This window comes from Notechis scutatus, chromosome 1 (genome assembly GCF_049901735.1).
Source record: "Notechis scutatus isolate UNSWTSFEM ecotype Mainland chromosome 1, rNotScu1.2, whole genome shotgun sequence".
NCBI lineage: Eukaryota > Metazoa > Chordata > Lepidosauria > Squamata > Elapidae > Notechis > Notechis scutatus.
The window spans coordinates 236,318,658-236,346,006 of record NC_142009.1 but is presented as its reverse complement, the minus strand read 5'-3'; the positions used below and the strand labels follow the sequence as shown (position 1 = coordinate 236,346,006).

Genomic DNA, 27,349 nt, shown 5'->3' with positions numbered 1-27,349 from the left:
GACCCCCAAGGCTGAAAAGGTGGCGTCAGGTCACATTAGAAAAAGGGGGCCAAACCCAGGCCGGCGAAGAAAGCAGCTGTGGGGTTGCAAACCAACCTCCTCCCCACCACCACAACCGGGCAAGAGGGTGGCCGACTCGAGGGCGCTTGCGCAAGGGGAAAACTGGGCGGGCTGGTGGGCGGAAAGCGCGGCGAGGTTTATCCTTCCCAGCCGCGAAGCTCAGGTTGGGCCCTGCCCGCTTCTCTTTTCCCCGAGAGGCTCCCGCCGCCGCCGCCGCCGTCAACATGTCGGAGAGGCTCAGCAAGCCGACGTGCCTCATTGTGGCCAGCGCCGCTGCTGCAGGTAAGGCCGGGTGGCTCTGCCCTCCCCGCCCTCCTTTTCGCTCTTCCGGGAGAGGGCGGACCTGAGAGCTGAACGGGAAGGCGAGGCGGGGGGCGGCGGGAGATTTGAGAGAATCGCCCCCGAAAGACGTATGTTGTCAGGGGCAACAGCCTTTTTCCCGGTGGGGAGAATGGCTCTTCCGACTTTTGATCCTCCGCTATGCGCATGACTGGTTCTCCCGCAGCTGGACGCAGGAGATTGGAGAAGGCTATTCCGGGCAGCTTGACCGACAAAGTAATTGCAGGCGGAGTCTATCTGGCTGCGCCGGAGTGATGGATCTTTAAGGCAAAAGATAAACTCTGCTTCGGGTGGAGTACAGCTTCTCTGTTTATATGGGCTGTTTCGTATAATGTTCCTGACAGCAGCGCGGAAGTTATATGCAGCTCTTTTCTCCTACCCTGGATGACATTTCCAATGTAGTCTTCAGCCCTGAGATTTCTTGGTGGTCTCCCATCCACATATGAACCTGGCCCTTTCTTCTTTTTTAACCAGCCAACATCAAGGATCTAGTTAGGTGTCTGTTGCATTTTATGTGGGCATAATCGGCATTCCATAGTTGCCATGCTGTCATTTCTACATAGTATTAACATATTTTAAAGTCTCATAAACATGTTGGGTTTCAGTTCCCTTAAGCCCTAGCTAGGATTTCTGGTTTTTGCCTGCAAGAACATAGAAATTACAGTGCTGTTGGGCTGTTCTTTGTGGCTTATTAGCGCTCTTGGTTAAATCTAATATTTTATTTTATTTATATTATTTTTAAAGTATACTTCCCTTCAGGAGCTCATCTAGCAGCCTTGAAAAATAAAAGCTGGTCTTCAATATAACTCTCCTCATGTTACTCCAACAGCTTTATCTCTTCACCACATCGCATATATGTATGTGTGTATGTGTGTATGTATGTGTATGTATACACACACACATAACACTGTCTCTTTTTATATCCTTCCTCTTGTTACAAAAACCTTTAGTCATGGTTGTCATAACAAACTTTTAGGAAGGTGCTTTTTCAAGAGGCAACTGGACTTTCTGGTTTTTCTTTGAAGGTGTTTCGCTTCTCATCCAAGAAGCTTTTTCAACTCTAACAAAGAAAATGTCTTCAAAGAAAAACCAGAAAGTCCAGTGGCCTCTTGAAAAAGCACCTTTAGGATATTAAGTCTTTTGTCTTTTTTACTTTGAGGAATATGAAAAGGCTATCAAGTTTGCATATTTAGTAAGAATTATCAGTGAATGCTAAGGCTCCCATATTTGTGTTACAAAAAAGCCAAGTAGCTTTTTCAGTATGTCTGCTGCTATAGATCAAATCCAGATTTTGTTCCCTAGATATGCAGCCATACCAATGTTTTTTCCCCATATAGAAGCTCTCACTACAAATACAATGTGCTTATATCTGTCCACCAGGTGTATCAGCTGACTCTTTCTTCCACTCTTTTACATTGGCGAGCTCTGCTTTTAATCTACAAGTTGCTACCCCAGGGGTAAGTAAATGTAAATGTCCCATGTTAGTTTTATTAAGTAGGTGATGAAATAGATTCTTCCCCCAGGCAAGATTAAAAAAAGAGGAAGGAAGTAACTGTTACAGGAAATGATGGCCTTCAATAATAGTCTTAGAATGGAATGTAATCAGAAGTTGCAATGTTCCAAACTAGGCACCTACAGGTAATGTTGACCTGCTTTTAGTGAAGTAGTGGAAAATAAATTTTATCCACCATTATTTTCATATATTTTTCTCTTTTTTGTTTCCATATGCAATTTCCCAGAGCAGGGGTCTCCAACCTTGGCAACTTTACGACTTGTGGAGCTTTGCTGGCAGAGGAATTCTGGGAGTTGAAGTCCACAAGTCGTAAAGTTGCCAAGGCTGGAGACCTCTGTCCCAGAGGGGTCTCAAAATGCAGGAATCGGTAAATGCATTGTTTTATTAAAAAGCAACTAAATCCAGCTGAACTAAAGAGTGCACAAGTTGTAAATGTACAATATTTTTGGGTGTATTTGTGTGAATGTTGGCCTGTATTTCCATTTTGGTTCACATGAAAAATGACATCTTTATTTAGAACCAATAACACTGTTTTTACTTCATGGAGACAGGCTATTGTTTTTTTTTCCAAATATTTTTTGTTTCACTAAATGTTTATCCCAAAGGCTTAGTATATGTAGATGCATTAATTGGGCTTTGCTGTTGTAGGGGAAGCCAATTGATTTTGTTGGAGTTAATGAAGCAAATATGCGTTGGATCCAGGATTTCCGGATGAAATCCTACGCAAATCCGGCCAAGTTGGAATCAACTGATGGTGAGATATTTTTTGACGTATGATTGGGTGTATCTCCTTTCGCTCTATCTACACATTAATGGTCTTTTCAATATCTGGATACAATTCTACCACATATTGCAGTTTAAAATAAAGATAATTTAAATTGATAATCAAGTTGCTTTGAAACTATTATTGTTCCATTTGCATTTTTTTGGAGGAAAAGATAAAGTTTGCTCTCAAAGCTTTGATTGTTTTTATATTTCAGACCCAATAAAAGCTATGGTTTCATATTTCCCGTTGACATATTTTAGGAGTTTGTTTTCACCTTTATCTAACCAAACTAGCTTAATGGTTTCTTTATATTATTAATAATTGAGAGCAGTTTACAATCAAACTTCTTTCAGATTCCCTTTTGTTTTTGGAACAGGTAAGTACAGATTTGAGACTTTAGGCAGTAGTGATGATGGGATGGGTATAATGATTGTATTTTTAAAGGATGGCTAATATGTGAGCAGTGCTCCCTTTGCTTGTTTTCTCCCTGCCTTTCTCACAGATAGCTACATTTATCCCAAAGTAGCCCTGAGCTTTTAGGGGCAAATGGGGAAGCAAATCAGTTTCTTCTTATAGCAGAAAAGTTGGGCAGATTGAACATACCTCTGGGATACATTAATCTTGTCCTGGACTTGAACGTTGTTTGGGAATACTAAGTGGGTTGCAGAAATTATTGTCAGACAGGCTTTTTATTTTAGTTAAATTTAATTTAAAAATCGATTTATATTTTTATGCAATGGGACCTTCATATATTGCTATTGAAAGTAGAGCAAATAAGATAGCAGGAAATGCTTAGAGCACTGTCCACTGGTCTTCTGAGTCATCTCTGCCTCTGCTGGTTTTTAATAATAGAACTCAGCGTTGTCTGTTCTTCCTACCTAGGTGCAAGATACCACGCTTTGTTGATCCCTGACTGTCCCGGTGCTTTGACAGATCTATCAAACAGTGGCTACTTAGCTAGAATATTGCAGCATTTCAGTTCGGAGAACAGTAGGTAAACTTCCTTGGTGTTTTACATGCTATTGTGTACATCATAGATCAGGAAGCGTGTGGCAAAAAGTGGTGATTAATGTATGAGATACACATACCATATTACCTTTAATATTTCTTCTACTTTGACTCTAGTCCTTAAAAAGATTTTGGACAACATATCAGATACACAATCTGCTCAGTAATGGTGAGGAATGCATGAAAAGAATAGAATTGAATATGCATTGCTTATTCTGTTCTCATCAATATTGTATCTTCCCCTTTTAACCTTTTTGATCCCTTTTTCCCCGTTGCCTTTTTTTAAAAAAAAGTACAATAGGAAATAATAAACATTGCATTTATACAGCAAGTGATATACTGTTTTTGAAAGAAAGACCCATTTCAAAATAGCATTTTCCTAAAACTAAAAAGATTTTATATAAAGGTTTCTTTTTTAATAGAGCCTATTTGTGCTATTGGAAATGGAGTTGCTGCCTTATGTTGTGCCACGAATGAAGACAAATCCTGGGTGTTTCAAGAATACAGCTTAACAGGGGTAGGTAATGTATGCTGAAGGAACAGTGTGTTAGGAATTGATAGTCATCTAACAGTTGGGTTAGAAATATATGAACCAGGATAGACATTTAATACTGTCTCTTTAAGGGGATGCTATAATTGTAATTGGGTGTGGTTCCTCAAATGGCCATAAGATGGAGCCAGAAACCTAGGTTGTTTAGTCCTGTTGTCGCTGTTTTTTGGTTCCTGAATTTTTCCTATTTACTGTTGCTGATCGTCATTCTTCTTGGATTGCTGTAAGTCTGTTACTGAACTGTTTATGATACTGGACTTTGATATTTGGATTATCCCTGGACTGAAAAACTGACTGCTTTAACTGTGTATGACTTAGACTGCTTATTGGACTTTGTTTAACCGTTTATTGGAAGTAAAAACCTACATTTTACTATACAGTGTATCTGTGTGCTGGTTGTGTGTTATTCTTCACCACTCTCACTACGTCTCCCTGTGTGCACTCATTCTCCTAATGGGGAATTACCTCAACACTCTGCATTTTTCACAATGGATCGCTCTCTTGAAAAAATTCTATAGAAACCTATGTGATATAAAGTCTCTTTGAATAAAATTTTATTTTCTATAATTTCACAGTCTTGCCTATGTAGTAATCTGTATTTCCATTATCTTATTTTTATGCTTTTCAATGTTTAGTCTATGCTCTCCTATCTGGTCTGATCCTGCTACATTTTTGGAAATGGATCAAGATTGCCCAGGTGCTGCTAAATATCCAGGCAATATGATGTAGTTTATTTTTGTTTTTCATATATGGCTGAATTTCTCATATTACAAGTCACAGATATTCCTCAAGATTTATATTTTTGCTGAAGCACATCTGATTTACTTGCATTTAATTTTATGAGCACAAAAAGAGTATATTTGCTTTTTTTAAAAAAAAACCTTTGAAATCTAGCTTTATATACAAGAGATTCTCAAAGTACTTTAGTAATCTTAAGATAATCACATGCAGAGAGTATAAATACAATTATAGCTACAATGTAACTGAATTACTGAATTAGTAATCATTAGAGAAATCATTTGCAACAGTGATGCATTTAATTCTGTATTTCATATAAAGTGATCCTGACTTTATTCTCTTGATTAGGAACTGCCTTCTACTTAGTTCTTTAACCAAAACATAATTCTTCCTGCATAGGTTTCACTATAATACAGTGTAAAAATATTACTTCTATTGGTTTGTTTCTTCCAGCCTTCTGTCTATGAACTTGTAAGGCTTCCTAGTTTTGCTAGTTTACCCATTATTGTTGAAGACTTTTCAAAAGATTCTGGAGCTACTTTTAGTGGTATGTCTTTTTAATATTTTCTGCTGACTTCGATTTTTATTAATACTTGTTAAAATCAGTATGCATTTAGAATCACTAAATAATTTTGTGAACACTTTAAAGTAGAAAGTATCATGTGGTAATAATTTATAGGAATTTAATATTAAAGGAACATTAAATGTAAAAAAGATTCAACATGTATAAATATATATAAAGAAGTATACATTACAAGATATAAGACAAAAAGATATGTCAAATACGATTTCAATGTTTTTAAATAATGTATTTAATAAAATTTGTAAATAAAAAATAATAATTTATAGGAATTTAAAGTATGGATGACTACCAAGGATTTCTTTTTACATACCTCGTGATCTTAAGAGTACAGTGAGACAATTGTGGTTTTCTCAAGTATGTAGAAAGTATAGGGGGCGTGCATAAGCGCACCAAAACGTGCCTACCGTCCCTGTCCTATTGTTTCTTTTTTTTTTCTTATTCGTATCCATTTCATGTATTTATAACCATGTTTATACTTATACCTGTTATCTAATAATTGTTTGACAAAATAAATAAATAAATGCTGACCTGGTTGCCCATCTGATTAATAGCAACACATTTGCAGCAGTGGTCATAGCAATGATAGTTACACCGCAGCCTCTCCACCCTACAATTAAAAAGCTCTAAGAGATGCATTTTTCCTAAATTCGGAAACTAAACTCCACTTTATTTTTGTTTGTGGGATCCACTTCAAATGGTGCTGTTGCTGATTAATAGTGAAGTCTGCAATGTAGCAATCTCAGGATAAAGATCACACTAGCATCAACTGCCTCCCCCCCCCCCTTGCTTTCCTGATGCTAAAATGTAATGGAAGGGCGATGTGTTGTAGAATGGCAACCTGCAGTAAGAATTGCATAGCTACTCTTGAACTAGGCATTAGGCTTACAGTCTCCTCTCTATCAGAGGTAAAGTATGGCTTCATGCCTCATTGCAGAGCCCTATCCTGGCACAGATCTGCACTTCATTTTTTTAAAAATCAGTCTAAAGATTTCCAGGGTGATAATAATCAAGTAGTGTGTGAGGTACAAACCACACAAAATAAGGTTGAGAGTTTCATGCACTTTGTAAGCTTGAAATCCTGGTTTAGATAATACTCTATGTGAAATAAACTGCCCCGTGTGATGATCATTTGTCTTTTCCTTCTTTATCTGAAAGAGAAGGTGGTGATATCCAACCAGGAAATTGACTTTTCTTCCTTCCTTATATTGAGAAAGCACAAGACTTACCTTGGCTCAACCTTATCCCTCTTAACCTTCTAAAGGCCTTTTAGAAGGCTGTTAAACATTAATACCTACATCTTACCAATGCAGGATTCAATTGTGAATTTCACACATTGTAAAGAAAGAAAAGTAAGCATTTCTTATTAATTTAAAAAAAAAACAGGTAACATTTTTCTTAGGTTTTTGAAAAAGGATCTATTCTTACAAGTGTAAATTAAGATGTGAATATACATATATTTCCACTGCAGCCAGCAAGGTAGATGCAGTTCATGTCGTGCTTGACAGACACCTTGTCACTGGACAAAATGAAAATTCTACAGTTGCTGCTGTACAGAATCTTATTTTTCTCTGCAGTGGCAGGTAAGTAAAGGCAGGTGACATTACTAGTAAAATACAGAAGTTTTGTTTTTTGCAAATGCATCTCTGTATTACTGTAACCAGCTTTAGTAATTTGTGTCAGCATTCTCTGACCCTACCCTGGAATTGGTCAATTTGAGGTTACTGCTAGAATAAGAGGTAGGAGGATTCTCAAGCACTTTATTCCTTAAATGTATCATATGGAAATATCTCTATAGTGATTAATTTGATGTAATGTTTCTTTCAGCAGAAAATGATGGAAACGTCCCTGTGAATGAGCAGAACAAATGAACATGGAAGAGTTATTTGATTTGCTAACCTTTCATTTATGAACCAACAGAAAACCTGATTTCTAAAAGTGATATTTTATAGCTTGTGAACAAGCAAATATTAATTCATATAGTAAGACCTGCCTGTTATCAGATGTACCAGTATTCATAGATATTCATAGTTTATATGAGTCTTAAGGATATTTCTTCCTACCCTCTCACTTTCATAAACTGAGGCTAAATTGATTTGAAAGATTTCAGTCACAATTCCCTGTGTTTCTGAACTTCCATCAACTATAGTGTGTTTAAATCTTTTCTTCTTAGCTATGTTTCCCATTGTGCCTGATCTGGGCAAAACTAGTGTAAGATCTGGACTAAGTTATCTAATAAGCCAAGGTGAATCTGTTAGTTCCATTTTATCATTTCAGATTGTGAATTAAGTTTCAAGCTATAGGACTATATAGTAATTTTCTCTCTCATATAGGAATATATAGTATATTGTAAAGGTTACAGTAAGATTACTGATATTATTAGTAACAGAAGATGTAAACTTCAAGAAAAGGAACGATTAACTGTAAAATGTTTAATTTTAAAATGGGACAGGTTAAATTTATTTCCTCAAGTTGGTTAGTGTTCATTTGTTGTAGCATGACAATAGTGGTTCATTTATTTTGCCTACTATAGAAGGCTTTGATTAAATTTTACTTCAGGTTTTATTTGCTTGTGTTGTCTAACACACAATTAGTGATTAGCCATATTTGTGTATATAATTTTTCCATTTTATTCTTGAAATAAATCATGAAGACTTCATACTATCTTATTAACTATATTCAAGTTGTATGTTGTGGATCTTATTTGTTAACGATAGAAATAGTACCCTACTTGCATAGATTATAATTTTGACTCAAGATTGAAGAAGTACTTGAGATTTTCCTGCAAACTAGTTTGCGAATCAAGGTTTAGAGTCATATAATAGACTAAATAATATGCTGGCAACCCCTGTAGCCTAGGCAAATATATTCCACAATCACCTTATGATTGTGCTTTTTTACTTGGTTGGGTAACACAGACAGCCATAGAGTAGTTTTACTGTAGCACAGGAACCAGAGGAAGAATACATTCCATTGGGGTTTGTTTGTTTTTTAAAAAGCAGACTACCTTCTCAAGTGCATTTGCATGCAACACCAAAAGAAAAGCAATGTTTCTAGAATTACAAAACCTAAAAAGTTTCAGTAGTACTTGAGCTTTGGGTTTTTTTAGATTCCAATACACAACCAATAAGAAAAAATGTAGCCAAGGATTGAATTGTGGACTCCTTAGTGCTCAACACTGAAGTTACTTAGGTAATGAAACATCTGCAAGCAAACAACCACATTCAGAGTACCAAAGACTCCACTGTATAATAGCCAAAGCTTGCATTTTGTAGATATTGCTCCACTGTTTGCCAAGTGGACAAGGGGGAGAAACAAGTTAGAAACAAGTTACTGATATATCAGTAATACATTAAAACTGCTACACAGCACCTCTTCCTTGCATAAAAGAATATTGTCAGTTAATAAAACAGCAGTATAAAAATATATGGACACAATTTACTCAGATTATGATGGAAAAATAGAAGTGCTTAATGAAATATATGAATTTTCTTGACTCGTGCTGCCGTTAGATACCTCCACTAGCCTTGTCCCAAAGGTGCTTTCCCCCCACCCCCCCCCCAAAAGGCAACTGAACTTTCTATGTTTTTCTGTGAAAACATTTCGCTTCTCATCTAAGAAGCTGCTTCAGTTCTGACTGAATGGCGTGGAATGAAAGGATTGATAGTTCTTGCAGTCATCTGGTTGTCACTTGGTCATCGCTATATTTTTAAATCACAATTATGCGAAACTGGGATCTCATCATCCCCAGTATTGCCCTTAGAAGTGCTGTACTATATCTGATAGGGTTCGATCTAAAGGAATTGTGCAGTATTAATGGCCATTTGAAAAGGACTTTGCTACTGTTTGAAACTCTCATTTAAAATTCTACAGAAAAAGATGTTGAGACTTTGAGAAAAGTTCAGAGAAGAGCAACTAAGATGATCAAAGGCCACAAGACTAAAACACATGAAGAACAGCTGCAGGATTTGGGTTTGGCTTGTCTAAAGAAAATAATTATGGGTGACATGATAGCAGTATTCCAGTATTTGAGGGGCTATCACAAAGGGGGGGGGGCTAAATTATTCTCCAAAGCTCCAGAGAGCAGGATAAGAAACAATGGTCGGAAACTAATCAAAGAGAGAAGCAACCTGGAATTAAGGAGAAACTTCCTAAGTGTGGACAATTAACCGGTGGCACAGCTGGCCTTCAGAAGTTGTAGGTGCTTCATCACTGGATGTTTTTAATTAGACACTAGACAGTCACTTATCTGAAATTTTATAGATTGAGACTGCATTACAATTTGGATTTATATCCAAATCTTTGATTTGTACAATTCAACCCTGTACATAATCTTTCTTCCTCCTTTTTTCCCCACAGCAATAACCCTGTGAGACATCATTCAGTCTACAAGAACTGTAGGGAAGCTCCTCATAATTTTAAGAATGGAATGTTTACAAAACACACTTGTTCAAATCTTACAGTGATTTTGTTTGTAGAAATAGCGTGTATAAATCCTTCAAATGGAGGCCTTGCCTCAATAGGAGTCAACAAAGCTGTATAAAATGTAGTACATTTTATTCTTTTGGAATGCATTTATACATCAGAATGTTTTATCATTATTAGTAGTAGTAGTACCTTGAAGAAAAAAGCAAGGCAATTGGTCCTTTATGCATCTGCAATATAGTGAAGAATAAAAAAATTGGTAATGCAGAATTGTAATATTACAATCCTGATATATAAAAGCACAGCAGACCCGAAGAATCTTTTCTCTGCAAATTCATACAGAAATCTGTGAATACAGAAAATCTTTTCGTATGCAGCATGTAAATCTTTACATCTATTTAGCATCCATTAAATTTGCCATGTCTACTTTCCATTCGCAGTACCGAACATCCGTTCCTAAAAAAGGAGAAAAAATATATAAATAGGCACATTGGTTGCAAACATTTTAAGAAATCATTGTTATTTAATGTACAAGAAAAGATTGACAAATAGGATTTAACCTATTTAAGGCCAATGCAGCATATGCAGTAGCACTGAAAACCAGAAAATAACTTGCAAGTTATATATAGTTGAGCGTATATCGTTTTTGAATTTATATACCTAAAGTCATTAGAAATATATTTAGTAAGCCAATAATCCCTTAATCTTACCTTTATCATGACTTCCAGTTTAACTGCATCAGCAGCAAACTTTCTGATTCCATCCGACAGTTTCTCCACAGCCATTTGGTCTTCATTATGAAGCCAACGGAATGTCTTTTCATCCAGATGCACCTTCTCCAAGTCAGATTCCTGGGCTGTATTGAAGATGATAGAAGAAACCAATTATGGAAGTAGGCAATGGTATACTTTATTGTGATACAAATTGTACAGTTATCACAGGGAATGCTGAATCTCAACATCTTACAGAAACCATTCAGTTAAACTAATATGAATACGTAGGTATTGATATTATCCTTTCAGTCCCATAGCAGAAGTATTACAGATTCTTGAACAGTAAATATATTTAATGTATCTCTTTGTATCTAATGTATCTCTTTGAGATATTAGTTATTCAGAAAGTGAACCTTACCTATTGAGCACCGAAAGAATTAACCGTTATACATATACAGCCCTCTGTAGATATTTCAGTAAAAGTAAATCCTTACACATTGAGAAGATGTGGTAAAAGATCATGATTAAAGTGTTTTAATCTGTATTTAAACTGCATTGAGCAGTGTTTGTTTCGGGCTATTGGACCTCACATGTTAATAAGGCAGAAAACTTACCATCTTTGACGCTCAGCTTTGGGGTCAGTTTGCTGTTATCTTTACTGAGCTCTCCCAGAAGTTTAGGTGAAATGGTGAGAAAGTCACAGCCAGTCAGTGCTTTGATTTGTCCAGTGTTTCGAAAAGAAGCTCCCATTACAATAGTTTTATAGCCAAACTTTTTGTAATAATGGTAGATTTTAGTGACACTCTTTACCCCTAAAAGAGAACATAAGGTAACTATTTAAAGCAGAGGTCTCATTCTCGCGGCCCGCAGGCTAATTGCGGCCTGCAGGACGATATCCTGTGGCCCCCAACGTGATATGAAAGTATAACATTTGAGGATATTTTTTTAACAACGTTTTTTGTGGAATCCCTTATGCGGCCCAGCCTCACCCAGACTCTGCCTCCAGCGGCCCCCAGGTAAATTGAGTTTGAGACCCCTGATTTAAAGCAATTACGGCAACTTTATTCAGGGGTAAAGAACTCTCAGAACGGCTTATTTTCAAATACTAAACATTGCAGGTTGATTCAATTGCAAACTTAATTTCTTAACACTTATTCAATTACCTGGGTCCTCTGATGGCTCATAGGTTTTTTTGTCCGTATTTGCAACATGCCAATCCAGAATACGGCCAACAAAAGGAGAAATGAGGGTGACCCCTGCTTCTGCACAAGCAACTGCCTGAGCAAAGGAAAAGAGCAGGGTCATGTTACAATGAATCCCGTGTTGTTCTTCAAGGATCCTATAAGGTAAAACAGAGCAAATGATTTTTTCCTATCAGTATCACTTCTGTTATGCATGCAATTTTATTCAATGCTGTATATACAATTTTATTTTAAACGTTACTTTAAAAAAAAAAGAAATGTCTTATCAGTGATCAGGACACTTTGTTTTCTTTGTGGTTAGTGGGATATGGGCAACAGTATGTTAGCTTGCAAAGTGGTCTCTGTGTTATAGATCCTAGCTGTCGTAGAATAGCAGAAGGACAATTGGAACAAAATAGAATTTCAGCTTTCTTTGTGGCATACAGAGTAAAACATGCCAAGATAAGACTGGTATTATTGATAGCATTAGGAGGGAAGGCTACTTGTGACATGACTATGACTACTTCTCTCTTTTATTACAAAGTGTTCTGTGAAAGTTTTGACTGATGAAACATGATGGGTCAAATGGTCTCATCTAACAATGATCTCAGCATATGGAAATGGCAACTCAGACTGTAATGTGATCCAGGAAGGGATAATTGAATGTGATGCTGCAGGGCAAATTATTCTGTTAGTCAACATGAATGGATGAATAGGAATATAAAAGGTACATGAAAACTGAGTCAGCAATAAATTAGAATGATTGCTTGGTCAGTATCTACTTATAAAAACATCTCTGAGGTTTGAAAACATTGTTTAAACATATTCATCTGGTCAAATGGCAAAAGAAAAAAAATTAAATCTGAAATGATTTATTTGTTTATTGATAAATAAAGATTGAGAGAATCAATTAAGAATGCACAGGTAATAAGGAGATTCTGAATGTTAAATAAAATGCTTTTGGGGTAATATTAAGAGTGAATCCTGGGAAAATGTACATGGAAGAAAAGGAAAGAAGAGAAAGAAATAAGAGAAGACTATAAAATAACTGAAAGAAGCCATACAAGTTAGGAAACCATAGAGAGAACTGGTCCATAGAATTGCCGAGAATCAGAGCTGACTGAATAGACAGCATCATCATAGATACTGAATATTCCAAGGAAAACTATAGGTCTGAAAACTGAAATATAATATTGAAATATAAAATTTCTGACAGAGAAAATGGAGTGGATGGTTGCAAATTATAGATACCTAGCAAAAAATTAGAGCAAGTAGATGAATTTATGTACCTTGCTAGAATGTTTCTATACAATGGGGTATTAGATGATGCATGGCAGATCTCTTTGAAGGAAAAAAAAATGTTTTCATATTGTCTTCCTAACAAAAAAGACTGTAATTCCAGCAGATTTAGGTAAATTTCAATTTATTTTTAATGAAAGCAGGCAACCCTTCTCCATATTATTAATTAGGAAAAAAGCCATTGATATTGGTGATTTCCAATTCTATATAATGGAAAAGCAAAGAGATTAAAGTTTTAAATAATTTAAAAATCTTAGCCCTTTTCCTTCCTCAGATCACCTAATCCAAAGTGTCTAACCCCTTTAATAATAGGTGTATAGACATGCAGAAATATTCACCTGATTTATACTACATTGAGCTGGAAACGTATCTTGAGCATATCAAAGAGAAAACGGAAGTGAATCTTTAAAGCTCTAACATTAAAATATAGGTGGAATAAAATATCTGAGAATAGAAAGTACGTCATTCACCATACACAGAGCAGCAACATGATTATCAGACATAAGAATAGCTGCTTTTATACCCACTATCACAGCTCATCACCAGTGCCAAACGGACAGGTCCCTCTGTGCCTTGATATGAGACTAGACTGCAACTGCCAATTGGCTTGTCACACCATGTTTTCTTCTTAGGAGATGGGGTGGGTGTTCTGTAGCTTCTGTTCAATATTGGCATACTGCTGTCCTGTGTCTGGTCATTTCTCTCTTATCATTTTGGGTGAGGAGTAGGCTGCATAAAATGATCTGGGGGCTTTTAAGTTTGAGGTTTCTGATGTAGCACGTTGCAAGAAAAAAATGTATCTTGAAAGAAATGAAAATGGCTGTGTTTTAACTGCATGTTTCCCCCCCCCACGTTAAATGGAGATGAAAACTGGCTATGTCAGAGGAAACCTCAAACATGAATGTAATCAGAATGAGCTATTTTAATAAGTGTATATGGTAAAAATAGACAAGATAGGATTAAGATAGAAATTCCTATGCAAAAAACGACAAACAGGGAATATAAAATAGCTATCAAATGAGTCTTATATCCGTACTACTGTTCCCGGTACACTTACTTGCCAGCTTGGATGCCCTCCCATGTTGATGACAGCTTGATGAGGATACGATCTTTGCTAATTCCTATATCTTTATAAAGATCTATGAATTGTCTGGCTCTCTTAACCATGCCTTCTTTATCAAAAGACAACCTTTAAAATAAAAAGATATATTTTTTGTTTCATTATAATTTGTGCAAACTAGTCAAGTAGGCAAATATGCAAAGATATGGGATGCAACTTTCATGCCTTTCTATACCACTGCCAACCTCAGTCTTCTGCTTAAGAAGTCAATGTCATTAGGTGAGAACACGATTAAAATTGCCAGCTTTGGAATATCTATTTATCATGCGCCATTTCTACTTCTGCATTAATTGTCTTAAACATTACATCCCATCAAATAAAATAATTTGAATAACATTAAAGAAACACAAATACCGTTAAGAAAATTAGTATCTTTATAATAGGACAACAAAGGGCTTATTCAAAGGCCTTTCTAAACAAGATCTTCAGCTGGAAGCCTTCAGAGAAACCACGAATGGTAAGCAAAACAAAAGACTCCAGTACATAGATGCAAATAAGAGGATGGCCATCTCTCTAATCCATGCAAGAGAAACTAACTGGTTTAATAAGAACAAAAAAAAGGCTTTGGGCTGGAGCCCCTTGTTGGGTATGTGATTTGTTGTGTTGATCAGATCTGCCATCTGTTTTTGTTTTTTGTTATATGTTTATCTGAATTGTTTATCTGTTCTGTTTTTATGCTGTGAGCCACTCAGAGTCATACCTCCACTGATAATCTTCACAGGCTCATATGCAACATTATGAGAGCCAATGTAGTATTGGAGTTACAAAGTTAGACTAGAAGTAGGAAGACCCAGATTCAAGTCCATCTTCAGGCTCAGGTATTCTGGGTCAGATAGTCAGGCCAGCCTATCTCAGTTTTTTTTTTTCTTCTTATGGGTAAAAATAAGATGGGGGATGCATGTCACTTTGATTTCCTGAAGTACAGTCCAGATATAAATCAATCAATCCAACAAACAAATATAAATAATATATTTGATGAATTCAGAAAATATTCACCTCGCATCTACTTCTGTGGACACACGGCCAGGTATCCTCTTCAGTATTTCTGCCCCAAACAGTACAAAAAGCTTATCGCAAGCATTTGTAACTTGTTCATTTTCTGACCTAGAATTGTATAATAACCAAAGTAGAAGTTCATGTACTGAGGAAAAAATGTGATGCCAATGTGACATCTATAAAAATAAATGAGTCAAATTGGAACAGTAATATTAATTCTTTGCACAATGTTCTGAAGTTTACAGTCAGTTTAATGCAGTGGTTAAGATGCCAAACTAGAAAATAGGAGATAAATTCTAGTCCTGCTTTAAGCATAAAGCCAGCTAAGGGACATTGAGCCAGTCACCTTCTCAACTCTAGGAAGAAGGCAATGGCAAATCACTTCTGAAATCTTACCTAGAAAACCATAGGGACTTGTCCAAACCAGTTACCAGGAGTCATCACTGACTCAAAGGTGTGCACGTGTACATATACATATGTTCTGAGCTTTATCAACATTAAATCTAAGTCTCTAGCTCCTAGGACAAATGTGATTAATGCAACCTCAGTAGAGGCCTCTATTTAAACCTCTGACTCATTCCCTAGTGGTGCACTTGAGCCAACTATTCCTCTCTTCCTTCTTCCTTCTGTAATGAGAAAGAACTGGGAGTGGCTGGTAGTTTGCAAAATGGGCTTTGATTTCCTCTATTCTGTCATTATTATTATTTTTTGATCCTGGTTTAAATCTGACAGTATCTTATGTGAAGGTGAAAGATAACAGAGTGAGGACACATACTGATAATACCAACTAAGTGTCAAAACTGCAAAACTAGAACCTTGGCAAACTTACTCACCCACCAAGTTTCTTTCCATACGCAATAGCATCTTCTACCAGCTGCTGATAGGCTGGCATCTGAGCTGCAGCTAGTATCAGGGATGGGTTGGTAGTAGCATCTAGAGGCTTGTACTCTTCGATAGCTGTAGAAAGAAAAGCAACAAAGAAGAATAAAAAGGTTGGGGGCATGGATGTTAGCCTCTCAGCTTGATAAGATTTTTTTTAAGGGTATGCAATAAGATGGAGCAATGTAATTCATGTAGTTATTCAAATGCCAGAAATTATGTTTGCATATAATATGATTGAGAACTAATAATTAAGAAGAGACAGATACAGTTCTTAGTAAAATTAGCAGCTAGGGTATATTATTCAAAGACTCATTCAAAGTCATGTAGGAAGTTGATATTAGGATATTAGGCTGTTCTCCATAACATCTTTGTTATAATCATGTTATTAACATGATTTTTACCATGGTGCAAACAGATTTCAATATGCTGTACAGATACAATCCACTAAATGAAATCAGTCTAAAAAGAGCAATGTAGCAACAGAAAAAAATAATCTGGAAAAACATGGTATGTAAAAGGCAAATTCAAGTTAGTGTCAGTGAGAACGTTACTAATGAGAAATCCCTAATAAAAAAGCACTTTAGTTAAGTGACCTCTTATTCATAATGTGAAAATATGCAGTCAAACCAAGATCTACAATATTTGAATCTAACTCAGAGTGTAATAATTAATGAAAATATAGTTGAACAAAAATAGAGATTTAATGAGAAAAGAAAAGAAAAATCTACAAAAAAAACCCCAACAGAATGAAACGTATTCCTATGGAGGAAAAGTTCTGAGGCAAAGACTCAGAAAGTTTCAGGGTTGGTAAGAAATCTAGAGGCTTTCCATGTATTCCCTAATTTGTTTCTTTTTACACAAGAGGACATTTTTAAAATGACATCTGCTGTATGAGCCTCGGTGGTGCAGTGGTTAGAGTGCAATACTGCAAGCTACTTCTACTGCAATTTGGCAGATCGAATCCCACCAGGCTCAAGGTTGACTCAGCCTTCCATCCTTCTGAGGTGGGTAAAATGAGAACCCAGATTGTTGGGGCCAATAGGCTGACTCTGTAAACTGCTTTGAGAGGGCTGTAAAGCACTGTAAAGCCGTATACAAGTTTAAATGCTATTGCTATAATATCACTTTGGGAGTTTGCAAGCTTGTTTGATAGGTTATACGGAATCAATTATACAGGTTGCTTGCAACTTACAATCAATCGTTCAAAATTACAATAGCATTGAAAAAAGTGATTTATGAACAGTTTACACTATTATGACCACTGCAGCATCCCCATGGTCATGCTTGCCAACTGGCATGTATGTATTTATGAGACAAGCAAAGTCAATGGGGGAAACCAGATTTGCTTAATGACCAAACAATTCACGTAACAACTGCAGTGATTCACTTAACAACTATGGCAAGAAAGCTCATAAAATGGGGCAAAACTCACTTAGCAGCTATCTTGCTTAGCAACGGAAATGGATTCAATTGTGGTCATTAAGTCGAGAACTATCTCTATATAATAGAAGATATACTGTATATTGAAGACTGCTCAATCTTCAGTCAAAACAATATTTAAGCTGTGAAAAAATGTGATATATAATTGAGCGCTGATGAATAAATTACCTGTTTCAGTACTTTTCACTAAAGAAAACCTTGGTCAAGAATACAAATGGATAATTCAGCTTGCCCATTTGACAATATATTCAAATTAATGTGTGTTCCCTACAGTCTATCAAGCATGTAATTATACATATTTGGAGCTCAAAAGCCTTTTATTTTGGAATAAATCCATAAAGCTCAGGTTTTTGTAATGAATAGCTTATGTTCTGCCTTTACTTATAATACCAGTGTATCCTAAAAACCAATGTTTGATTAAAAGTCTATCCAATTGTTCAGTTGCTACAAATCTGAGAACCAAGTTTTAATTGTTCAGATATAAGCAGCCAATTACCATAAATTTGAGACTAAATTAACCCTGGTTAATCTTTTCTTTTTTTACTTTTAGTGTAACTTTGGTTAATAACCAGTATTCTTCAAAGCATAAAGAGCAACACAGCTTTGTTTCAAACCTCTGAATAGCAAGTGTCATGGAATAGAATTTAATTAAGATCAAAATGATACCCAATTATGCAAACTGTTTTTTGTGAACTTCTTCATTTACGTAGATTTAGGAAGTACTATTTACTCCATTCCCTCTGCATTTCAATGCAGTCTTCTGTTAATAAGTTATTTCTGTTACCAAGTGACATGGTTTTAAAGAACAATGTTACATGACAGCATCGTTTAGTGATGGCAATCCTGAGAGTCCCCATTGCCGTCGTTAAACAAGGACCTTCCTTGCAACTTCCTGCTAGCTTCCCACAAGCAAAATCAGTGAGGAAGCTGGCAGAAAGTTGCAAGTCTCAGGCGGTTTGCAAGCTGGCCAGGAGACAGGAAAATGGCTGCTGCTGGCCAGTGCTGTGTGACACAAGCACAGTGAGGCTTGGGTTGGCTGCTGCTGGATGTGGAAGAATTATCTGAGCATCTTCTAGTCTTCGCTGCCAGCTTCCCCACTGACTTCACTTATGTGAAGCTGGCAGGGAAAGTCGCAAATGGCGACCATGTGACTACAGAATGCCACAACAAACACCCGGATAGCAATCACATGACCTCAGAAGTGCTGGGATGACCAGAACTTCAAGGACCGGTTGTAAGTTCCACTCATTCAGCCATCGTAACTTTGAACTTTCTCTTACAGTAAACAGGTATATTTAATAAGTTACAGACAAATATTGCATCTGTATCATCTACACTCTGAGCACATTTTTGCCTTTGAATAGAAAGTACTGCGCAGTAAACAGCCAATAGCTGCAGTTCTTACCATATCAAGATCCAGATGTGTGTTATCCCACATCCACTTGCAAAAAAAAAATAGATTTTGATATATTGTGCATATGCATATGACTATTACCTTGTCCATATTCAAAGGCTGACTCAAATAATTTGCAGGGTGATCTACCAAAAGTAAAATTCATGTCTGTGTATGACAATGCACATGCACTGTAATGTAGAAATAACTATTTCTGAACTGGCTTCTCTAAGTACATTTTTACATTCCAAAATGCTACATAGGCAGGCTAGAAAATTGTGCTTTTCATGGTTAAGGTCCCTGTAGGTGATTTGAACATAGATATGCTGGTAATCATCTCCAACTACTTAAGGAGGACATACCATACCAAAGTACTTTGCAAAGTTACCCAAGTGGCATCACAGAAACCCACATAGCCATGTGATATTCTTAAATATATTGTGCAATATTTGCACAGAAAATGTACAAAAGTATTTTTACATCAAATATTTAACACCATCACATATAGAGGGTAATTTCCTGCTCTGCAAGTTTTATTCTCAAGTTAAAAATATTTTTTTCTTGTCAAAAATCTGCTAACTCATAGTCCAACAGCAAGATTCCATCACCCGTTAAGCAACAGGAAGAAGAAATGTCTTTCATAAGACCATTTACAAAATAGTTAATATTTCATGTAAGGTTAGATTATCTGAGCAATTTTTACCCTGAGAAATGACTATTATCCATGTATAATATACATTGGCAATCTAAACAATAGATCAAGAAATATTAAATTTTGTAAGCAATACTATTTTATGCAATTTTATAGACAGAGTAGTGGTAGAATACATAGGAGCTCTGTAAACAGATCAGCTTACTTATTTATAAAAGCCGATTTTTAAATAGCATTTAAATAGAAAAGCATATTAAAAGCCAATTTTAATAGCATTTAATAGAAAAGCATATTATGATTCTCTTCAGCCATGTCCAAGAAGAATTAAGCTAGGATTTGAAAAAAATCAATAGGTATATCCTCCAGAAAAACATAAATATCAATTACTTGCAAAACTATGCAGACTAACAGTTAAGAGAGTTAAACTGAGAGTTTAAAAGATTATCTGAAAGATTTTAAATATATATACAAAGTTTTAATAATTGTCAATTATTGGGCAGCAAGTACATTTAATAAATTATCACTTATCTATACGACTTCTGCTTTTGCATAAATAACATTTTCTAAGTGGCTTATATCACTTCACAATAACATAGGTGGGACGCTTTTGATGCTGCTCCTTGTGGAAAGGAATACTGGGCACAGTGTTAAAAATGCTACCGGTTACTAGTAATATGTAAACTTTTGTAAAGCCTTGCATTTAGAATGAATTGAAGTAAAATTCTTAATCCAGGGGTCCCCAAACTTGGCAACTTTAAGACTTGTGGACTTCAACTCCCAGAATTCTCCAGCCAGCTATGCTGATTGATTTGATTTGATTGATTGATTGATTGAATTATCCAGCCTGGAAAATTCTGGGAGTTGAAGTCCACAAGTCTTAAAGCTGCCAAGTTTGGCGACCTCTGCCTTAATCCCTAGAACTAAATTGGGTATGACAGCAGCAAAATACAGCAATTGCATGAAGACCTGACACACATGTAGTATTTGTAAGCACAGAAGGTAGAGCGATTAATCCATATTGTTTTCTTGGCAACAAAACAGAAGTGGAATGCCAATTCCTTCTTCTGAGATTTTTTTTTGCCCCCCAAAACAGCTTAATCTATAGCTATGAGACCTTCTGGTGGCCTCTCCCATTCAAGTATTAACTAAGTTTGATTTTTTTCCAAGCTCCCTCAAACAGGGTAGCCTTAAATTGCCCATGAAAACAAAATCGGAATCCAATAAAACAGCACCTTTTTTGAAGTCAAGTCGGAGAAAGCTTATGAACATCCCAACATTGCAGAGAGCTTCTAAATCAAGGGCCTTCAAACTTGGCAAGATTAAGACTTCAACTCCCAGAATTCCTGCGCTAACATGACTGGAGGAGGATTTCTGGGAGTTGAAGTCCACAAGTCTTAAAGCTGTCAAGTTTGAAGACCCCTGTTCTAAATGAGTGGGTAGCCTTATTATCAGGCCTGTTTATGCAAAAATAAGCATTGCACCGGGCTACGAAAAACACGACTTCCTCATCTCTTCCCTCTTAAACTGGCTTTCCCTTCAGGCGGGGAGATAAAGGCGACGGGAGTTCAACCGTGCCCGGAAGAAACCACGAGGAAAGGGCACGAAATCCAGCCGGATCGGACTTGATAGGGGACCCCAGAGGTCAAAGGAGCTCTCCCCCCGTTCCTATCGCCCTCTCCCGGATCCCCCAAAGGGATCGTCGCCCCTCACCGTGGAAATCTCCCGTATCGGCCACCACGGTAGTGTGTTGCTTGAGCTGCTCCAACGCCGACTCCATCTTCTGCTTTTTCACGGGGGAAACTGACATGGTCGCGCGCGGTTGCGAAGAAATCAGGAGGCGCGGCTGAGTCGTTTCCGTAGCCTCGGACGGGAAATCCAGGGGATCGGCACGCGGCTTCCGGGCTTGCGACGCACGAAGGTGTGTAGCGGTGCGTGTGTGTGAGACAAGCGGCCACGGGCTTCTTTGGCGGAAGGCAGAAGGGCGGGCAGAGGCCGGCGCCTACGTCATCACAGAACCCGTTCCCCGCCTCTCGAGCCTTCTCTCTCTCTCTCTCTCTCTCTCTCCCTTCCAAAGAGCGCTGGGGTGCGCAAAGGCTGCCCTGGGCAATGGGGACAGGCGATTGGTTGTAGCCTTTGGTTTTTCCTGCTCGGCAGCCAATCAGGATTGCTCTGGGCTGCAGGACGAGCAGGCGGTGCCTTGGCCTTAATTTAAATGAACTAGAACTCATCGTTGAAAGGGCGCATTTGAGAGGCAAGTTGTTATATAAGTCAGCCTCGTTTCTCCCCCTCCCCGCCTGCAATCTTGCGTTGGACTCCTCGGTTTTACCTAATATGTTTTCTTTTTAAATGTTGTATCATAGAAAATAAAATACAAAACAGTAAAACAAGCAACGAAACAAAACAGAAATATACTTTCAATCCTAATAACAAACAAAAAAAAAATAGAGGAAAAAATGATCAATTAAATTTTAATCCATTAAATTTAACATGTAGGATCCACCCTGGCTGGGTGCTGGGGGAAAACACATAGAGGTTTAGCTCAACCTGTTGAATGCTTTTTCTTCCGTCTTCATAAATATGTAAAGAGAAGAAAAAGCAGCCAACAGACTGAGCTAAACATTACACTAATCTTCAAATCCCTCTTAACCATCTTTACCATATTTAGCATGTAGAACGGACACAATATGCTTTTTTGTCCTTAATGGCTTAAAACTGAGGAATTAATCAAGTAAAATATCACTGACCATTTGAAAGACAGCTTCTGAGAGCCAGTTTGGCCTAGGATAGAAACCAGGAGATGGTGCATTTTAGTCCAGCCTTGGGCATGAAAGCTGGCTGGGCGAGTTTGGCCTGGTCACTCACTCTTAGCCTACTATGTCAGGTTCAGGAGCACAACTCATGTGTCAATATTAGGTTGTGCCAGAAAAAGCATATCATGCATTTGGGGGAAACCCCAAGAAGGAAAAAGTTTGTTAAAAATATAGGAGTAGGCTTGCAAGAGAGTCCCACATGATTTACTTCATTTCATACATTGTTTAAAATATGGATTGTACAAATAGTTTTGTTGCAAGGTGCAGTCTGGACCAAAAGTTTATACTTCCAAGCTTTGAGACTCATGCTGGAGCCCATCCTCAGGGAACTTCCCTTTTTCCAGAATACGTGCACTGGGCGGTACTAAAGTTATATTTATATAGTGCTTGTTAGATATGGGCTAGATTGAAGAGGCAGGACAATGGTAGAAGGAAAGGATTTTTTTATTTAGCTCTGAACAAAAGATTGCTGCTCGGTGTGCCTGCTGTTCTTTTTGCAGGCTGCTGTCCACAATTTCAGCCACTTATGGCTGGCTCGTTTTTTCCCGCCTGGAAAATGAACCAATGGGAGAAGTCTGACATCACTGACTTTTCCCCATTGAATATCTAACACCCCTCCCCTCCTAGAAGAAGCATTCAATTACTTAAGTAGGAGGGACTCCTGTGAGTGCGACTGGACCTTCACAGTTCACACACACACACACACACACACACACACACACACACACACACCCACAGTGGCAAACTGACTAGTTGGGTCTGTTGTTACTCCAGAGCCAGCCTCAGGGTTTTTCAGGGGTGGGGCTGGCTCCGATGTAACAGAGGGCTCTGAGTTTCTTTGCTGGATTTCCCCCCCTTCAGCTAAATTATCCTGCAGTGTACTTGAGTTTGAGTCCCACCCTAGAGTGGGGAGGCTTGTGTTTTCAGTATTTGTAGTTGTTAGGGTTGGTCTTACCTCTCTATGTTGTGTTTCTGTTTCTGAGGTTTTCTGGTCATTCAGATTCTGTTCCAATCGTCCCCGGAGTTGGTCTATGTGTCTGCTCCATATTTTCCTGTCTTCTAGTTCTCTATAAGATCGGGGGCCTGTGACTTGCACTACTCGTGCAGGGATCCATGCCCCCCCCCCCCCGCATAGTTGTGAGCATAGACCGATTGACCTATGTTCAAATATCTGCATTTACTCATCGAATCTGCGGGTGTGCTTGGATTGTAGTGTGGGTGTAATCTATCTAGCTCTGATCTTAACTTCCACCCCATTAAAAGTTCTGCTGGACTTCTGTGTGTGGCGGCCGAAGGTGTGATATGTTGTATCATTAAGAATTTGTCTATTTTCATTTGCCAATCCCCTGATCCCATTTTTGCTAAGGTTTCCTTCGTGGACCTTATGGCTCTCTCTGCCTGCCCGTTATTCTGGGCGTGTCCAGGTGCTGATAATGCGTGGCGGATTCCCTGTTCAGCTAGGAAACATTCAAAATTGTTTGCTGTGAATTGGGGCCCATTATCCGATACCACAACATCTGGTAACCCATGTGTGGCAAACAATTTCCTCAATATCTTAATCACAGCGTCTGCTGTGGTGGTTTTCATGATCGTTACTTCCACTCACTTTGAATATGCATCAACAGTTATTAGAAATGTTTGCCCCTGCATTGCCCCTGCCAGGTCTGTATGTATTCTAGAGCAAGGTGCTTTTGGTGATTCCCATTCTAGGGTTGGTGCTGAAGGGGGTGCGGGTCCAGATTCCTGACAAGGTGTACAACCCGCAACCTATTTTTCAATTTCCTTATCCATTCCCAGCCACCAAGTATAACTTCTGGCTAATACTTTCATTCTTACTATCCCTGAGTGGCCCTCATGCAACATTCTTAAGACTTGTTCTCTCAGCGTCTCGGGTATCACAACTCTATCCCCCCCACAGCAAACACCCTTTAATTACAGACAATTCATATTGCCGAATTTTAAATGGTTTAAAGTCACCTTCCAGCGCTTCCTCTGGCCATCCCCTCAACACCCAGTTTAAAATACGTGCCTGAGTTTTGTCTTTGGTTGAGTGTTTGGCTATCTCTGATGCTGTGATAGGGCCGGTGGCGATGTCTTCAATGAGGAGTATGGATGTGGCTGGAGCTGGGTCTTCAACAGGTTCCGGAAGGGGGCAACGGCTGAGTGCATCTGCATGAGTTATGGTCTTGCCCAGTCAATGTATAAGGCGATAGTTATATGCAGCTAAGAAAACAGTCCATCTTGTCATTCTAGGGGACAATATGTTTGGTGATGGTTTGTTTCCTGCTATGATGCCTAGGAGTGGTTTGTGGTCTGTGACCAGTTCAAATTGTCTCCCATAAAAGATATTCGTGAAAATGCTTAATGCCTGCTACTACCGCCAGTGCTTCCTTATCTAGCTGGCTGTAATTCCGTTCAGCTTTGGACAAAGTTTTTGAGTAGAAAGCAATGGGTGCTTCTCTGCCATTCGGGAATTTATGGCTGAGAATGGCCCCTACCCCAAAAGGAGATGCATCACATGTTAGTGAAAGAGGTAATGTTTCATTATATTGTACTAGAACACTGTTAGGAGTCCTTTTATGGATTCAAATGCAGTTGCTTCTCTGTGCCCCCAAGTCCATTCTGCATTTTTATCAAGAAGTCTGTGAAGTGGTTCATCAACTGTTGCTTTCTGTGGTAGAAAAATACTGTAAAAGTTTAAAAGTCCCAGGAAAGCTTGTAATTCTGTTTTGTTTGTTGGAGTGGGAGCTTCCTTAACTGCTTTTATTTTACTATCGGTGGGGTGTATACCTGTCTCAACAATTAGATATCCCAGAAATTAGATATCCCAGAAATTCAACACTTGGTACTGCTATGTGACATTTCTCTTTTTTGAGTTTAAGGCCAGCTTCTTGAAATCTGCTCAAGACTAGCCTTAGTCTTTGTTTAAGTTGTTCTTTGTCCTCTGCTGCCACAAAGAGGACATCATCAAAATAAGGTACCACCACCACAATGCCCTGTAGTAGGCATTCCATTAAGCTTTGAAATAGTCCAGGGGCTACGCTGACTCCAAATTGCAGTCTTTTGCATTTGAAAGCACCCGTGTGTTACAATGGTCTGAGCTTCTGCTGTTTCTTCATCCACAGGTAACTGCTGATAGGCTTGAGCCAAGTCTAATTTGGCAAAAATTTTCCCCTTTCCTATTGAATGCAACAGATGTTGTACAACTGGCACTGGGTACGCGCTCTGTTGCAATTCAGTATTAAGTGAAATTTTATAATTAGCATAGATTCTAATTGACCCATCTGGCTTAACTGACTTAACTATAGTCAATAGGGGGTCTCCCACTTAGCGTGATCAACTGGCTCTAGTACTCCCTGGGCTATGAGTTTATCTAATTGTTCATCCACTTTGGATTTCAAGGAGAAAGGGACTTGCCTTGGTTTTATTCTGACAGGGGGAACTTTTGGATCAAGGTTGAGGGAAATAGGGGTCCCCTTATACTTGCCTAGGGTTCTGTCAAACACATCCTTGAATTCAGTCTGCAGGTCCTCTCTCATTTGATTGTGCTCATCCACTTGCGTGGTGTGGGATGGTCACCTCCGCTCCTATGGCTCTAAACCATTCTATTCCAAGGAGGCTTGGTACTTCTTTGTCCACGATGGTTAAAGGCAATTCACCGGTGAAGTTTCTGAATTTTACTGGAAAAATTCCTCTTCCTAACATGGGAATTCTGTTCCCTGGAAATCTTTTAGTATTAAACGTTGTGGTTTTAGTTGTTGTCGAGTTATGCCAGGGATTGCTTCTTTTATAATTGTCCAGGACACCATAGATATGTAGGATCTGGAGTCAATTTCCATATCACAAGGTTTTTCTCCTGTTATCACTGTGATGTTGACTTTCTTTGATTTATGGTGATCAGAATGCCCCACTATTGTGTGTTCATAGCCTCTGTCCTTCTCCATTCTATTCTCTTCCCTCCTGTAATTTGAAAGAGGAGGTCTCTGGAATCCCCTTTGTTGTGGGCCATGTGGGTGATTAGGGAACCCTGCTTGTCTTTGACTGGGGTATGCTGGCAGATTTGCTCTGCATGCTTCAGCAATATGCATCTCGCATCAGCTGCAGATTGTATCCCTGAATTTGCAAACCGCCCGGGGGTGGTTTCCTTTACAGCCTGCACACCATAGGGGTCTCTGGCTCATCCCTTGAGGCCCTGAACTTCTATCAGGTTTTACTCTATGTATTTCTTCCTCCTCTTCTTCGGAGAGTTCTCCAATCTCCCCCTTCTCCCTGATATTTACTGGTCATCCCCCAAGCCGAGTGAACGCTCTCGGATTTCTCAATTTTAGCTGCTGTTTTTTCCCGAGATTTCTGCTGCTCGAGCTTCCTCTATTACTTCTTTTAAAGAGATGCTCTTTTTAGTTATCAGCTTCCTTTGCAATCTCAGGTCCCTCATTCCAACTACAATTCTATCCAAGTTATTTCCACATTTTCAAACTCACAGCCTGCAGAAATATCTCGTAGGTTTGTAAGGGTAATCATTTATGGTCTCACCTGGTTTCTGTTCTCTGCGGTAAAAGTCAAGTCGGTGAGCCATTGACGATGCAGCGGAAGCATAATGTTCTTCTAACATCTTCTGTAATCCTTTCCATTCCATTGTTTCCACATCTTTGGGAGCAGCTAGGGTTCTAGCTGTTTTGTAGAGGCGATTTCCACAATATCCCACAAATAGACCTCTCTTCCTCTGTTCTGTTGCATCCTGCAGTGAATTTGTTTCTAAAAACATTCAAAATTGTCCCGTGTATGCGACCCAGTCATGCTTTTTTGGATCAAAAGGTTCTGGTTGAGCGTGGGTGGACATTCTGATGATCAGCACGGTGATAGCAGTGTTCTGTTGTTAGAATT

General features: G+C 38.3%; 2 protein-coding genes across 4 annotated transcripts; one reads left to right on the top strand and one right to left on the bottom strand.

The window, feature by feature from the left end:
* The first annotated feature begins 154 nt into the window (after window positions 1-154).
* GATD1 (glutamine amidotransferase class 1 domain containing 1) lies at window positions 155-8,232 on the top strand. Of its 3 annotated transcripts, none has more exons than XM_026668223.2 (8): window positions 155-342; window positions 1,780-1,856; window positions 2,561-2,666; window positions 3,561-3,668; window positions 4,109-4,203; window positions 5,428-5,521; window positions 7,026-7,137; window positions 7,382-8,232. In XM_026668223.2, the coding sequence occupies exons 1-8, from the start codon at window positions 285-287 to the stop codon at window positions 7,389-7,391; spliced, it is 660 nt and encodes a 219-aa protein (XP_026524008.1). In that variant the 5' UTR covers window positions 155-284; the 3' UTR covers window positions 7,392-8,232. The 3 variants fall into 3 exon arrangements, with proteins under 3 accessions (XP_026524008.1, XP_087806923.1, XP_026524005.1); XM_087950797.1 differs by having other exon boundaries at window positions 170-342; window positions 7,385-8,232; XM_026668220.2 differs by lacking the exon at window positions 7,382-8,232 and having other exon boundaries at window positions 170-342; window positions 7,026-7,141.
* Window positions 8,233-10,094: 1,862 nt separating this feature from the next.
* TALDO1 (transaldolase 1) lies at window positions 10,095-21,705 on the bottom strand. The gene is made up of 8 exons (XM_026668219.2): window positions 21,366-21,705; window positions 16,122-16,245; window positions 15,289-15,396; window positions 14,230-14,361; window positions 11,856-12,031; window positions 11,307-11,504; window positions 10,690-10,835; window positions 10,095-10,435 (listed from the first exon to the last, which is right to left on the bottom strand). The coding sequence occupies exons 1-8, from the start codon at window positions 21,460-21,462 to the stop codon at window positions 10,403-10,405; spliced, it is 1,014 nt and encodes a 337-aa protein (XP_026524004.1). The 5' UTR covers window positions 21,463-21,705; the 3' UTR covers window positions 10,095-10,402.
* Between the last annotated feature and the right edge of the window lie 5,644 nt (window positions 21,706-27,349).

Excerpts from the sequence above, each read along its gene's own strand:
- TALDO1 (XM_026668219.2), bottom strand. The coding sequence starts at position 21,462 with ATGTCAGTTTCCCCCGTGAAAAAGCAGAAGATGGAGTCGGCGTTGGAG. Across the intron at positions 14,362-15,288 it reads TCCACAGAAGTAGATGCGAG|GTTGTCTTTTGATAAAGAAG; the intron begins GTGAATATTTTC and ends TTTATTTTAAAG. Across the intron at positions 11,505-11,855 it reads TGAGCCATCAGAGGACCCAG|GGGTAAAGAGTGTCACTAAA; the intron begins GTAATTGAATAA and ends GTTCTCTTTTAG.
- GATD1 (XM_026668223.2), top strand. The coding sequence starts at position 285 with ATGTCGGAGAGGCTCAGCAAGCCGACGTGCCTCATTGTGGCCAGCGCC. Across the intron at positions 343-1,779 it reads GGCCAGCGCCGCTGCTGCAG|GTGTATCAGCTGACTCTTTC; the intron begins GTAAGGCCGGGT and ends TCTGTCCACCAG. Across the intron at positions 5,522-7,025 it reads TTCTGGAGCTACTTTTAGTG|CCAGCAAGGTAGATGCAGTT; the intron begins GTATGTCTTTTT and ends TTTCCACTGCAG.